Genomic DNA, 16,188 nt, shown 5'->3' with positions numbered 1-16,188 from the left:
TATGCTAACATTTGGCAAATTTACCATGAATATATCGTTATCTTTTTTCCACCTGCAGGAATGGAATTTTTATAACCATATATTCCTTAGCTAATTATGATTTCTAATAATTAAAATCTGACCAACATTTATCCACATATATATCCCTGCTATTAGTAAAAAAAAAAAAGTAAATTCATTTAATTTAATTAAATAAAACCAGCATAATACCAGTTAGATTGTAGATTTTCTATCAGATGTGTAGATATGTCACAGGAATTTTGAATGCAAGTATGATGAGAGAATTGTATAAAATATATATAACGTTTTTCAGAGTTCTGAAGTTGTGTTAGTTGAAAAAGATAATATTAAGTGTGAGTCTTGAGTTTATGTCTCAGAGTGAGAGTCCAAAAGTGATTTTAAGTGTAAGAGTATCAGTATCAGAGTGTCTCTCTCCTTTGTCCTTAATTTTTAAAGGAGAAATTCCTATACGTCACTAGTTAATAGTAACAATAGCGAACTGTGGGCGTGTCTTCCCAACAAACTATAATCTAGATTTTGGTCAGTAGATCGCGCAATTACATCACCGAAAATTCTTGTCGTGGGGGTCTATTTACCTTTTTGTATAATGGGTTAACTAAATTTTGTTATGTGTTTGACATAATTTTTAAAATCTTTTTATGGCTACTATTCGTCACAGAAGCTGTCATCTTCAAAGGGTTTTCCCAGTCTGAGTGTCTGTCATATACCTTTAAATTTAGCTTTCTGACATGTCTTAAACTCTTTTTTACCTCTTTCTTACAATGGAACTAGTAATATTCCGTAATTTTTTTTTAGAAAGTAAAATTAATGGCTTAGCGTTATGTCATTTGGTGTCTGGTTTTCTTGTGTGAAACTGTAGTTAAGATTACACATATATGTCTATTACACTAACGTTAGTAATAATATGACATTTCTTCATTGATATTATATCCATGAACATTCTATATTATTAACATAGTACTAATTATATATGATTAATATAATAATAGTAAGTTATATGTGGATTGTGTGTGTGTGTACATATATGTCTCTGAGTTGTAGCATTGTAATACAAAATGGAGTCACCTCTGTTCTGATGGTGACCTACAGTATACACTTTTAATTTCTGTCTTAACACAAAATGTCTGCCAATATAAATATACTGAAAGGAAAAGCAGGGTCATTAGTGAATGATGGACATTGTTTAACCCTTTAAGGACAGAGGATATTGTACACGTTTGATCAAAACAAAATTAAAACAAATGCTAGAATTTGACTATATATCTGTTCATCCAACATTTACCTCTTCCATATTAAGTGCACCCACACTTATTATATATAATTTTGTTCAGGAGAAACAGGGCTTTTATTTCACATCAAATATCTATACATGAAACATAATTTTATAGGGATAAAAACAAAAAGTGTGTGAAATCTTAGTTCTGCTTGGCATTTTAACTGTTAATGTCATGATACGATTAGCTTTTATAATTTTTTCAATAAAATACACAAATTGTGTACAGTGATATACTCCCATGTACAAGTTTTATGGTGTTTTGGAAAGTTACAGAGTCAAATATAGGGCTATCCTCTTTCTAGTTTTTACACATTGAATTTTGCCAGATTGGTTATGGTGCCTTTGAAACCATATGGCAGCCCAGGAGTGAAAATTATCCACATCATGGCATCAGCAGAGGGGGATTGTGAAGTGGATCACAGCAGAGGTGAGTATTTTGGAGCTCCTAGGGCTTAAAGCGCTATAGCGTTTCATGTCGCCACAATGGCTTTTAAAAGCTCATAATAATGCAGATGGCATGGAATGCTGTAACAGCGTTATGGGGTTAACCATTCTTTCTCCTCTAAGTCGGGCCCTCAACATCAGGAGGGGCCTGGCGACTTGCCCTGTATGCCGCCGCGAACCCTCCAATCAGTCTGTCCAGCATCTCTGGTCTGCAGCTTCATCGTGTGGAGAGCGCAGACTGTTTGATTGAAGTCTTCTGAGCACCTGGAGCATTACCATGGCAACACTCTGGGTGCTCGCGAGACTTCTATCACATGTTCTGCAGCTCTGCACCCGGAGGAGCTGCAGACCGCAGAGTTAACCCACCGGACCACCAGGGAGGACACTGGACCACCAGGGAATTTAATAAATTCCCCCCCACACCCTGCCCCTCCACACTGTAACCCCTACTCTCCCTGACTTCTGTCATAATAATATTCCATATTAATTAAGAATGATTGATTGATCACCATTGAGAACAGAGATAATTAACCGCACAGATCGGGCATGGCATTGTTGTGGGACTGGAGTCTGGCCAACTGCAAGTCCCATCCAACGCTTTTGCAAGTTTTTTGCTGGGCTGCACTGATAAGAAGATTTGGTGTAACAAGTACAGACTATTCACCCCATTGATTATTAATAACTTATAAAAAGATGAGAGAATTTGGCACTAGTGATTTCGCGAGCGGCGAATGCGAACTTCCGCAAATGATCGCGAACGGGCGAACCGGGCGAACCGGGCGAACCGCCATAGACTTCAATAGGCAGGCAAATTTTAAAACCCACAGGGACTCTTTCCGGCCACAATAGTGATGGAAAAGCTGTTTCAAGGGGACTAACACCTGGACTGTGGCATGCCGGAGGGGGATCCATGGCAAAACTCCCATGGAAAATTACATAGTTGATGCAGAGTCTGGTTTTAATCCATAAAGGGCATAAATCCCCTAACATTCCTAAATTGTTTGGAATAACATGCTTTAAAACATCAGGTATGATGTTGTATCGATCAGGTAGTGTAAGGGTTACGCCCGCTTCACAGTGACAGACCGAACTCCCCGTTTAACGCACCGCAAACAACCGCAAACAGTCCATTTGCACAACCGCAAACTCCCCATTTGCACAAGGTTGGATATCAAGCTAGCCATGTCCCGTTCCTTGTCCTCACTGATGTCATTGAAGGTCTCTTCCTCCACCAAGCCACGTACAACACCAAGGGTCCCCGAAAGATTACAACAAGCCCCCTGTATTTTTTTTTTTTTAAATGTACACTACTGTTACACCAGATATGAGTTGCACTGGTGTGACACTGTGCCCTGGCAGGCCCTGAAACGCACACGTGTGAAGGAAACTGACTGCTATTATATTACAGTAAAAAAAGTTTTGTTTTTTTTAAATGCAAGCTATTGTGACACCCAGTGGCGTACTAAGGGGGGGGGGGGGGCAGCGGGGTTGGTCCGCCCCGGGTACCACTCACTAAGGGGGTGCCCGGGGCACACTTTCACAGGGGCAGCATTTCACCACCCCTGTGTCTTATGAAAAGGGACTGGTGTGCCGTGAGGTCGTGTATCAACAGGATTTCCCATCAAGCAGCAACCCGCGGCAACGCTCTTGCGGATCGCGAGAACAGAGGACCCTGCTGCTGCTGGATGGGAAACGAGGATGCAAAGTACTGGGCCCCTCTTCACTGCCACTGGACCACCAGTCGAGGAGGACAGGACGGGCAGGTAAGTGGCAGCACTTATTCCACACAACATGCACACTATACACACACACACACACACTGCATACACTATACACTGCACTCACTATACACAAACACTGCATACACTATACACTGCACACACTATACACACAATGCATACACTATACACTGCATACACTACACACACACACAAAGCATACACACACACTGCACACACTATACACACACTGCGCACACTATACACTGCATACACTATACACACACTGCATACACTATACACTTCACACACTATACAGGCACACTGCATACACTATACACTGCATACACTATACACACACACTGCATACACTATACACTGCATACACTATACACACACACTGCATACACTATACACTGCATACACTATACACACACTGCATACACTTTACACTGCACACACTATACACACACACTGCATACACTATACACTGCACACCGCATACACACAGACTGCACACACTATACACACACTGCACACACTATACACTTCATACACTACACACACACACTGCATACACTATACACTGCATACACTATACACACACACACTGCATACACTATACACACACACTGCATACACAAACTGCACACACTATACACTGCATACACTATACACACACTGCATAAACTATACACACACACTGCATACACTATACACTGCATACACTATACACACACACTGCATACCCTTTACACTGCACACACTATACACATACACTGCATGAACTATACACACACACTGCATACACACTGCACACACTATACACTGCATACACTATACACACACACTGCATACACTATACACTGCATACACTATACACACACACTGCATACACTATACACTGCATACACCATACACACACACACACTGCATAGACACACACTGCACACACTATACACTGCATACACTATACACACACACTACATACACTATACACTGCATACACTATACACACGCACTGCATACACTATACACTGCATACACGATACACACACACTGCATACACTATACACACACACTGCATACACACACACTGCATACACCATACACACACACTGCATAAACACACACTGCATAAACACACACTGCATAAACACACACTGCATACACACACACTGCATACACTATACACACACTGCATACACACACACTGCATACACTATACACCTACTGCATCCACTATGCAAACACACACTTATACATGTGTATCTGTATGTCTGTGTGTCTGTCTGTGTGTCTGTCTGTGTGTCTGTCTGTGTGTCTGTCTGTCTGTCTGTCTGTCTGTGTGTCTGTCTGTGTGTGTGTCTGTGTGTGTCTGTTTCGGTGTTCAGTGCCAAATACATTAAAAAAATTGCAGTTGTATTTTACATTTCAAAGTGGGGGGGGGGTGGTGTTAAATAAAGGATCCGCCCCGGGTGCCAAATACTCCAGGTACGCCCCTGGTGACACCAGATATGAGTGGTGGCACTGGGCAAGTGGGCACAGTATACGCTGTGAGCCTGACACACACGCTGGCAGGCAGGCAGGCAACTGCAATTAGATTACACAGGAAAAAAAAGCAGACTGATGTTCTAGCCCTAAAAAGGGCCTTTTGGGGTGCTGTCCTTACAGCAGAGATCAGATGAGTCCTTCAGGACTGTAGTGGACACTGAATACACCAGCCTAGCTATCGATTTCCCTATTAAATCAGCAGCAACTACACTGTCCCTCCTCTCACTAAGAATGCAGCTTCCGGGGGGCGGGGCCTAGCTGTCATGGAGGAAAGACGCACTTCGTGTGAGCTCCCTCAATATCTCACTTTAAGCAGCTATCAACAAGCGAATTTCACCCCAGAAGGGGATGACCCAGCAATGTTGCTCCTACCTGACTGACCCGACATGCTTAATAGCGGTCAGCAACTCGACAGAGTCTTACTTACCTCCGCGTGGCAAGTGTGGCCTGGTGCTCACCGGGCGGGAGAGGCGGCCGATCTCCCAGGGGATGCCCAGGAGCAGCTACTTCCCGGCAGGAGCTCCGTTACCCCCACCCTCGGACCGGTGGGGGTTATCCCGGTCCACCCCTGAGAGGCTGTCTGGAGCTAATGGACACACAGAGCACAGCCGCCCAGGCTGACATACTCATCTGCGACTCTCCCAATATGGCGGCAGCGTGTGTCCTCCTGGTACCAGCAAAGCATGGCAGGATATTGAGTCTAAGCTGGACAGACTCTTTAATCAATTTTGGAAGCAAATAACAAGCAGGAAGCCCCAACAAGCTCCACCACAGCCCCAACAATCTCCAACACAGCTAAGCAAAGCAGTCCCCATTAAAATCCACTAATGCAAAAGGCGTCGAAGATGGGACCGGAGGCACAAACAGAAATGCAGAGCCTGCCCCACGTCAAGCACTCGCCTCCACCTTAAGCCACCACAATCCCGCACCGGACGTGAAGCACCACCGGGACAGATCCGACCACCCGACAAAACAAGCTTCCACCACCTCAAGCCGCAAACCCGGCACTCAGCCAGAGACTTCCCTTTGCTGTTCCAGGTATCAGGGACTCCCAGGGTCTGCACCTGGTGCCCAGAAGGGATCGGATGAGCACAAACAGTAAACAGCAGCCTGCCAAGCATGTCCCACTATAGCCGATCCTCCACACCATGCCTTTGATCACATGAACTGCTCTCTGCACATTAACTAATCGTATAGTAGCAAGCGTTTAAACATGTCATTATTTCACCTCCTAAAGAGTTTATTGCCATAGTTCCTTACACGCCTTTACCTTAACCGTTCATGTATTATGTTATTCACTAGTCTCATCTCATGGGGCGACTCACACTTGATTTATAACTAATGGTGGAGCTGCTGATATAAATACACAGTTGATAACTTGCAAGCTACACCCTAAACATGACAGCCATCTTTCAAAACAATGTACTGCTATATACTCATACCCTCAGTGCAACTAGCCATGATATACGCACGTTCACCCTAGCATGCTCAAATATAATACACTTCTGTCTAAAAAAAAAAAAATTATACAAAAAAAAAAAGAGTGCAGCTTCAGAATTAATCTAAATTGTATGCTGTCTAGGAGGTGGAGGGTCTGGGAGGGAGGGTCTGCTGCTGATTGGCTAGAATGTGTCTGCTGACTGTGAGGTACAGGGTCAAAGTTTACACAATGATGACAAATAGTGGGCGGACCGAACATCGCATATGTTCGCCATCCGTGGCGAACGCGAACAAGCTATGTTCGCCAGGAACTATTCGCCAGCGAACCGTTCGGGACATCACTATTTGGCACTCATTGGAGTACTACCCACCTGTAATGCGTATGCTGGTTAAGCTGATTTCCCAGTAAGAGAGGGTCTCCTTCAATTCGGACTGCTAGAAGTCTCTCAGTCAAGTGCAGCAAGTCTCTCGTTCTCATGGTGATGTATTAAGCTGTTTTTATTAAGCTGTTTCTTTGAGCTGTTCCTTTAAGCTGGATTTTAAGCTGAATGATTATTAATTAAGTCTTTGTTAGTCAATAAAGTTTGTATTGATTATTTACTAGTACTTGATGTCAGTGTCTTTTTATTTCTCAAAATACTCAATTCACTCATCGCTAATAGGGTTTTAGTGCCCACCAATATCTTTAAAAACCTTAGGGTAATTGATTATTGCTTTTTGATATCCTCCCCACACTGTAACCCCTTCTGTCCCTGCCACCCTCTTATACTGTAACCCTTTCTCTCCCTACCCACCCACACAGTAACCCCTGCTCTCCCTGTCCCCCACACTGTAACCCATTCTCTCCCTGCCCCTCTCCCCACACTGTAACCCCTTCTCTTCCTGCCCCCACACACTGTAGCCCCTTCTCTCCCTGCCCCCCAACACTGTAACCCCTTCTCATCCTGCCCCCCTATTCACAAAGTAAACCCCCTTCTTACCTGGCCCTCCTCCCCACACTGTAACCTCTCCTCACCCTGCCCTCCTCCCCACACTGTAACCCCTTGTCACCCTGCCCCCCCCACTGTATCCATTTCTCACCCTGTCCACCACTGTAACCTTTTCTCACTCTGCCCCCCATTGTAACCCTTTCTTACCCTGCAATCCCCCCCCCCCCACAGTAGCCCTTTATTCCCATGCCCCTCACACTGTTAACCTTTTCCCTCTGCCTGCCCACTGTAACCCTTTCTCACACTGCCCCCACATGGCCCCCCACGCTGATTGCCATGGTGTGCCAATTATATGCCTCTAAAGCTGCCATGTGCCAACTGTATGCATCTAAGATTGTACGCCATGGTGTGCCAATTGTATGCTTTTAAAACGGATTATTATGGTGTGCCAATTTAATGCATCTAAGACTGTTTGCCATGGTGTGCCAATTTTATGCAGTTAAGACTGTTTGCCAGGGTGTATCAATTGAATGCCTCTATGCTGGTTGCCATGGTGTGTCAAATTAATGCACATAAAGTTGTCATGATGTGCCAAGTTTATGCATCTAAAACTGATTGCCATAATGTGCCAATTTTATGCCTCTGAAACTGATTGCCATGGTCTGCCAATTTTATGCATCTAAAGCTGATTGCCATGGTGTGCCAATTGTATGTCTCTAAAGATGATTGGCATGGTGTGCCAATTGTATGCCTCTAAAGCGGATTTCCATGGTGTTCATTTTTAAAATATGCATTAAAAGCAAGTGGGTCTCTAAAAATTACAGTTTTTAAAAGTGGGTCTCGGACCATAAAAGTTTGGGAAGCCCTGCCATATAGAATTACATAGTCTGGAGGTATGGATGGCTATATAGAAACTAAAAACCCTGCAACTTGTTTGGGTTTTAGCAGAAGCCATTCCCATTGAGCAACAGCCTTAGTGGTAGCGCTACCAAAGAACATGGCTAAATAAAACCTATGTCTAAACTATGTACATTAAAGTCCAATGCAACAAAATGCACATATATGATACTGTTACATGCAGAACAAGGCCAGTATATTTGACTCTCACAGTTGGGTACCATGACTCCTGTTAATTTTCTGCCAGAAGCCAGGAAGCAATCTTGCATGGGGTGGTCAGGTTCAGGATGGTGCCTTTCTCCAATCCACAGGTACTTTACACCCATGGGACTAGCACTTCTCTGTGTCTGGTCCAGTGTTGATGTTTCAAGTGTGTAACACTTTCAAGCCTTCCTGAGGTAAAGCCAGTGCTTTGGTTGCTACATTTCTCTACACCAGGAGTTAATGTGAGAAGCCTCATCCAGGAGCCATTCATGACCCAGCACTTTGGGATCAATGGCCGAAAATAAATGTTATATAGTTGCACAGTTCCTCTAAACTGGTTGTGTCTGGAATGCCCTTTAAGCACATTGTTTCAACGGGATCTGACTTTCATGTTTGCTTGTTTACTAAGTAGTGTGAAGTTGGAATCCTCTAAGTAATTTAGTTTGCCCACTATCTCATTACAGGCTGCACAGAGCTCATCCATCTTACTCTCTAAGTGGCCTATTCTGGCTCTGTCTCCCAAGGCCTTATGGTTGCGGTGGATTGTCTGCAAGTCTGCCTTTAATGTAGAGCAGAGTGATTTCAGCATGAGATGCAGTTTCTTTTCCGGGACGGGAGATGTCCGAGTGCTGGCCCAGCACCTCTTGCAGTGTCGGAGCCCAGAGAGGGTGCTGACGTGTAGCCACCATGTTGTCAAGTTTTGACTGATCCTGCTCAGGCTTTCTGGTAGATTTGAGGGATTTAGATTGCCACTGCTGCTTTGATGGTGCCATGGGAAGTTTACCCCGTCTTTGGGCTTGCAGAGGATGAGGGCTTTTGATGGGATTAATTACTTGGAAAGTAATTTAGGCTTCAGTGAGGTCTGAGCTAATCCAACAAATATCTGCTCTCCAGCACAGCTGGGGACTGTGCACATTTTATATGAACCTGTTGCATCTGGGCACTGCTTTCATGGCAGCATTGGGGAGACCAGACGTGTGCAATAATGAGACACAGATGTTTAGGGCGGGAACACATTGTGCTGCAGGGATGACAAGGTAAAACTTTAAAGTATAGATGCTCATGGCAGCAGTCAATAGACGTAATACTAATTGTTCATACATGTTAGGTATAAACTCCGTTTATGGAGAAAATGTAGGAAAATCAGACTTTTCTTGTAGTTTAAATTGTTTTTTTTCAGTTATTTTATGATTTTTTTATTCATGTTTTAATACTTTGCTGTTTTACAGACACCACAAGGAGCGTGCCTTGACGCTGTTAAGTATGCCATTGACATTGGATATCGTCACATTGATGGAGCCTACCTTTACCACAATGAGCATGAAGTGGGAGAGGCCATCAGAGAGAAGATATCTGAAGGAAAGGTTAAACGAGAAGACATTTTCTACTGTGGTAAAGTAAGTTAAGACTATTGTTGGTTTTGTCAAGTGTCCAGTGCTTCACCCAATGTACCCATCCTTGCGCACTATGGCAGTTTTGACAACATATACAATCATGAATAAACATTGTATACCCTTCACCTACTTGCAGAATAAGGACACTTGACACCTACAGACGTCATACTTTGTTTCTAAAAAAGATGGATTGTTATTATTCTGCCATAGAGCTTAAGAAATGTTGCCGTTAAACATATGTGTAAGACACACACACCAAAAAAAGACAAATAGCGTACTCTGTAGAATGGTGCTCACTTGGGATCTCAGATGTCCCATTTTAAAGGAAACCTTTCTTGGTGTGTGTATATAAGACTTGTCTGACTCATAAAAAACATCCAGGTCTGAATATTATTTGCTGTGAGAATGCTTCAGCAACCCCAGAATGTAAGAATGTTTTGTCTAAGGAATATAGAGAGACCTAGTAGATATCAGTTTCAAGGCTTTTTATGTATTTCTGCATCATGATAATCCCTGTTAGAGTGATAATACTAAAAAAAAGTGTGTGTGTTATGTCGAAACTCCATTATTGTATCAAATACAGATCTTTCTTGATGCAACAACATTGAATGAATGGCTACAATAGTCCAGCAGGTCAACTAATGGCTAACTATTAATCTCTTGAATTTGATAATTAATGAGCACAAGCATTACTAATGTAAAACATTAGAGTATGTCAGTGTAAAACTGTATGAGTTTGTGGCTATGTGAGTATATATCTCCACATTGCATTCTGTGCATGACTGACCATAGATACATTTATGTTGTGTTTTTCGTGCGTTTTTTATTAGTATTACTAGTTGCAATGATTTTCTTTCTGGCCTTTTTTGGAGCTGAAAAAAATAGGATTTGAAAAAAGTAGTCTCCTAATGGTATTATTGTTTTATAGGTATTTTACAAGTATTGGGCTCCCCTCATAATTATTAGTGTATAGGAAATGACTTAAGGGTGAGATGTTGCTAGGGGCTTGGGAACCTCTACTCACCAAAGGTGGTCATTTTATTGTGGATTTAATTAATTATAAGGGACCCAGGGGAAAGTTGGGCGTGGACATGTCCATCCCCCCCTCAACATAGGAATACCATCCCACATGATGCCCATAGTGTGGAGGGGTGGAGGAATTTACATTACCCCCTTATTTGTATTATCACCCATAACTGATCTTAATGTTTCGAAGGGGACAAATATGCTAAAAGTAGTGTAGTTCATAAAAAATGATATAGAATGTAAATCAAGCTTGGATTATTGCAACAATGATTATTTTTTAGGGATTGTCTGATTATTGGTTTGGTCGATAAAATCAGCCGATATTCTGCATTTTGGCAATTATCAGTATCTGCTTATAATGATACTGGTATTGCAGATAGGTCAGGTGGAGGTCCAGTGTACGCTATCTTCAGCTCCTCTCTTGCAGAGAGCAGCTTCTGGAATAAGAACATACGTTTGCTGGGTCCCAGACGCTCCCTTTTTAATGTAAGAGTGGCACCCTGGGCTGACTGTCCCCACCCCTGTTAGAACATCACTGGCCAGGGGAGGGCTGACAGCCTTAGGCCTGGGGGGGGGGGGGGGGGAAACCAGTCAAGTGGCCCATTGCACCACCAAATCAGTTCACCATCCATGCCCACCTTTTCTTGGTTTTATAACGGATATTGATGTTATGCTAATCAGTAGCTCTTTGCCATACCCGCTCCTTCACGGCTCTGACTTTCAATGTTGTCAGAGCGCAGGCTGAGAATCTCTGAGCCTGTGCTCTGACTCACTATCGGAGCGCCGGAACCACGAGGGAGAGGATTTGATCTGACTGCACCTACTGCTGGTGCGCACCAGTGGACCACCAGCAGGGGAGGGCTGGCAGCCTTAGGCCTGGGGGGCAAAACCAGTCAAGTGGCCCATTGCGCCACCAAATCAGTTCACCATTCCTGGTTTTATAACGGATATTGATGTTATGCTAATCAGTAGCTCTTTGCCATACCCGCTCCTTCACGGCTCTGACTTTCAATGTTGTCAGAGCACAGGCTGAGAATCTCTGAGCCTGTGCTCTGACTCACTAACTGAGCGCCGGAACCACGAGGGAGAGGATATGATCTGACTGCACCTACTGCTGGTGCGCACCAGTGGACCACCAGCGAATCGTTTAAATTAAATATGCTGGTGTACCCAACTTGCGAGCTGTGTTGGCCGCCGGGTGCCTCTGTTGTCATGGCACCCTGCGTGACCGCACAGCTTGCCCACCCCAACGGCTGGCCCTGCTGACACACACTGACGTTACTACTTAGACATCACTCAATATTAATACAGACATCAGAGTAAACACCAATAAACTGTGGAAGCAGAGCTGATCCCCCCAAAAAAGGTTTGCTTAGAGGATTTATTGTAAGATTAAATCATGCCTCCTCCTCTCTCTCCCCAATGCGCTGCTCTGTAGGCTGGGAGGAAGTGAAGAGTAATCACAGTCTCCCAGCACAACACCACCTGTGGCTGCATGGGGAACAGCTGTTTAATGTAATGCTTGCAGGACGGCCAGCTGCCGCAGAACCTCTTTGTTTCCGTCTCTGCAAAGGGCTCCAGGCACTGCTTGTTGTGAGTGTGACCCACTGTAAATTAGGGGCAGAGGACAGAGGGCACTTGCACTGCGGTCAAGACGGGTCTGGGCAGGAGGAGAGTGCAGTGCAATCAGTGCACTCCCCTCCTGTGGGTCACCAGTAGACTGGTGCACCTGCCCAGGATCAGAGCCAGTGCAAGGATTTTTGCCGCCCTAGACAAAATATAAATTTGCCGCCCCCCCATGTGACATCACAATGCCCCACCCATATGATCTGCCATATGAACTAACGGCAGTGCTGCACACAGTGTGTGTTTACATTAAAAAGCCTGCAGGGACCAGCTATAGACACCAGAACCACTTCATTAAGCTATAGTGTCCCTTTAATGTGAGGTAAATTATAGATTAGTGTCACTAATAATATACTAGATTGCCTACTTACAATTAGATGAGGATGATGATGGGCTGCAGTTTGGCTCCACTGGTCTGGTGTAGAACAGGATCTCTGGAGGCTGTTTGCAACTGTGGTCACAAAATTCAATGTTCTGGGAGAATTGGAAGCAGCTCCATTTTTTGGGGGCCTCTTACACAGCTCAAGGTCTGGGCCCCAAGGCCTGACGGTGGGTATGCCCATAAGGCCCACTCATAAGTCCACTTATATGTTCCACCCATGAGTTCGCTCACAGGGAGTGGAGTGTGTAGGGGATGTGTTATGTGTTATTGTAGAGGATCTAATATGTGTGCTTATGGTATGTAGTGTATAGGGATACCAGTTTGTGCAGGCGAGTGTGTTTGTGTGTAGTGGAAGCAGTGTGTATTTGTGTATAAGGGATGTATTATGTGTTTCTGGTTGTGTGTAAGGGATGCATTGTGTGAATCTGTGTTTGTATGCATAAGGGATGCAAGGTGTGTGTCTGTATGTGTGTGCATTGAGTGTAAGAGATGCATTGTGTTTCTGTGTGTATGTAAGAAAAACAGTGTGTGTGTTTGCATGTGTGTGTAAGGGTTTGCATTGTATGTTTCTGTGTATGTGTGCAAATTATGCATTGTCTTTGTGTGTAAGGGTTGCATAGTGTGTGTGTGTAATGGATGCATTGTGTGTTTCTCTGTGTGTAAGGGAAGCATGTTGTGTTTCTGTGTATGTATAGGGATGCATTGTGTGTTTCTGTGTATGTATAGGGATGCATTGTGTGTTTCTGTGTATGTATAGGGATGCATTGTGTGTTTCTGTGTATGTATAGGGATGCATTGTGTGTGTGTGCGCGCGCGTAGTGTGAAAGAGCTCCCTGTCTTGCCCCCTGTCCTATAGAGCTGTCCCTTCTGTCCCTTAGAGCTCTCCCCTGCCCCTTAGTGGTCTCTCCTCACCCCCACCCTCCCCTAGCGGTCTCTTCTCTCACTCACCCACCCTCCCTGTGCTCTTCTCATCCCCCCCTCCACCCTCCCTGTGTTCTCCTCACCCCCCCTCCTCCCTGTGTTCTTCTTACTTCCCCCTTGTTCTTCTTACTCCCCCCTTGTTCTTCTTACCCCCTTCTTCTTCTTACCCCCTCTTCTTACCCCCACTTCTTCTTAACCCCTTCTTCATACCCCATTCTTCTTCTTACACCCCCCTACTTCTTCTTACCCCCCTTCTTCTTACCCCCCTTCTTCTTCTTACTCCCCTTCTTCTTCTTACTCCCTCTTCTTCTTCTTACCCCCCTTTCTTCTTCTTACCCCCCTTTCTTCTTCTTACCCCCTTCTTCTTCTTACCCCCTTCTTCTAATTACTCCCCACTCTTGTTCTTCTTACTCCCCCCTTCTTCTTCTTACCCCCCCTCTTTTTCTTATCTCCCTCCTTCTTACTTCCCCCTTCTTCTTCTTTCCCCTTCTTCGTCTTACTCTCCACTCTTCTTATTCTTACTCCCCCCTCTTTTTCTTACTCCCTCCTCTTCTTCTTCTTACTTCCCCCTTTTTCTTCTTTCCCCCCTCTTTTTCTTATCTCCCCTCCTTCTTACTCCCCCTCCCCCTCTTCTTACTCCCCTCCCTCTTCTTCCCCCCTTTTTTTCTTTTCTCCCCTCCTTTTAACACTCCCCCCTCCCCTCTTCTTACTCCCCTCCCCTCTTCTTACTCCCCCCTCCCCTTATTCCCCCCCTCCCCTTACTCCCCCCTCCCCTCTTACTCCCCACTCTTATTATCCCCCCTGCCCTCTTCTTACCCCCCCTTCTTCTTACTCCCCCCCCTCGCCTCTTCTTACTCTGCCCCTCTTCTTACTTCCCCCTCCGCTTACTCCCCCTCCCCTCTTACTCCCCCCTCTTCTTACTCCCCTCTCCCCTCCCCTCTTCTTACTCCCCCTCCCCTCTTACTCCCCCCTCTTCTTACTCCCCTCTCCCCTCCCCTCTTCTTACTCCCCCTCCCCTCTCCCATCTTCTTACTCTCCCCCCTCCTCTTACTCTCCCCCCTCTTCTTACTCCCCCATCCCCTCTTACTCCCCCCTCCCCTCTTTTTACTCCCCCCTCCCCTCTTTTTACTCCCCCCTCCTTCTTACTCCCCCCTCCCCTCTTCTTACCCCCCTCCCCTCTTCTTACTCTCCCCCCCTCCCCTCTTCTTACCCCCCTCCCCTCTTCTTACTCTCCCCCCCTCCCGTCCTCTTACTCCCCCCCTCCCCTCTTCTTACTCTCCCCCCTCCCCTCCTCTTACTCTCCTCCTCCCCTCTTCTTACCCCCCTCCCCTCTTCTTACTCTTTCCCCTCCCCTCTTCTTACTCTCCACCCTCCCCTCCTCTTACTCTCCCCCCTCCCCTCTTCTTACTCTCCCCCTCCCCTCTTCTTACTCCCCCCCCTTCCCCTCTTCTTACTCTCCCCCTTCCCCTCTTCTTACTCTCCCCCCTTCCCCTCTTCTTACTCTCCCCCCTCCCCTTACTCCCCCCTCCCCTCTTCTTACTCTCCCCCCTTCCCCTCTTCTTACTCTCCCCCCTCCCCTTACTCTCCCCCTCCCCTCTTCTTACTCTCCCCCCTTCCCCTCTCCCCTCTTCTTACTCTCCCCCCTCCCCTCCTCCTATTCTCTCCCCCCTCCCCTCCTCTTATTCTCCCCCCTCCCCTCCTCTTATTCTCTCCCCCCTCCTCTTATGCTCTCCCCCCTCCCCTCCTCTTATGCTCTCCCCCCCTCCCCTCCTCTTATTCTCTCCCCCCCTCCTCTTATGCTCCCCCCCTCCCCTCCTCTTATTCTCTCCCCCCCTCCTCTTATGCTCTCCCCCCTCCCCTCCTCTTATTCTCTCCCCCCTCCCCTCCTCTTATTCTCTCCCCCTCCTCTTATTCTCTCCCCCCTCCTCTTATTCTCTCCCCACCTCCCCTCCTCTTATTCTCTCCCCCCCTCCCCTTATTCTCCCCCCTCCCCTCCTCTTATTCTCTCCCCCCTCCCCTCCTCTTATTCTCTCCCCCCTCCCCTCCTCTTATTCTCTCCCCCCCTCCCCTCCTCTCCTCTTATTCTCTCCCCCCTCCTCTCCTCTCCTCTTATTCTCTCCCCCTCCTCTTATTCTCTCCCCCCCTCCCCTCCTCTTATTCTCTCTCCTCCCCTCCTCTTATTCTCTCCCCCCCTCCTCTTATTCTCTCCCCCCTCCCCTTCTCTTATTCTCTCCCCCCCCTCCTCTTATTCTCTCCCCCCCTCCCCTTCTCTCATTCTCTCCCCCCCTCCCCTCCTCTTATTCTCTCCCCCTCCCCTCTTCTTCTTACCCCCTCCCCGGTAGCGTGGCCGAGCTGC

General features: G+C 46.0%; 1 protein-coding gene across 2 annotated transcripts in view; it reads left to right on the top strand.

The window, feature by feature from the left end:
- Window positions 1–16,188, top strand: part of LOC134602593 (aldo-keto reductase family 1 member D1-like) — a 106,619-nt gene that overhangs the window by 29,386 nt on the left and 61,045 nt on the right. The window contains exon 2 of one of the 2 annotated variants that reach the window (XM_063447615.1): window positions 9,713–9,880. In XM_063447615.1, coding sequence (XP_063303685.1) covers window positions 9,713–9,880 — 168 coding nt within the window. The remainder of the gene's footprint in view (window positions 1–9,712; window positions 9,881–16,188) is intronic. The other variant, XM_063447616.1, reaches the window with a different exon arrangement.

Source organism: Pelobates fuscus, chromosome 3, assembly GCF_036172605.1.
Source record: "Pelobates fuscus isolate aPelFus1 chromosome 3, aPelFus1.pri, whole genome shotgun sequence".
Classification (NCBI taxonomy): Eukaryota; Metazoa; Chordata; class Amphibia; order Anura; family Pelobatidae; genus Pelobates; species Pelobates fuscus.
Note: the sequence above shows the minus strand (reverse complement) of the source record. Positions and strands in the feature narration are given on the sequence as shown.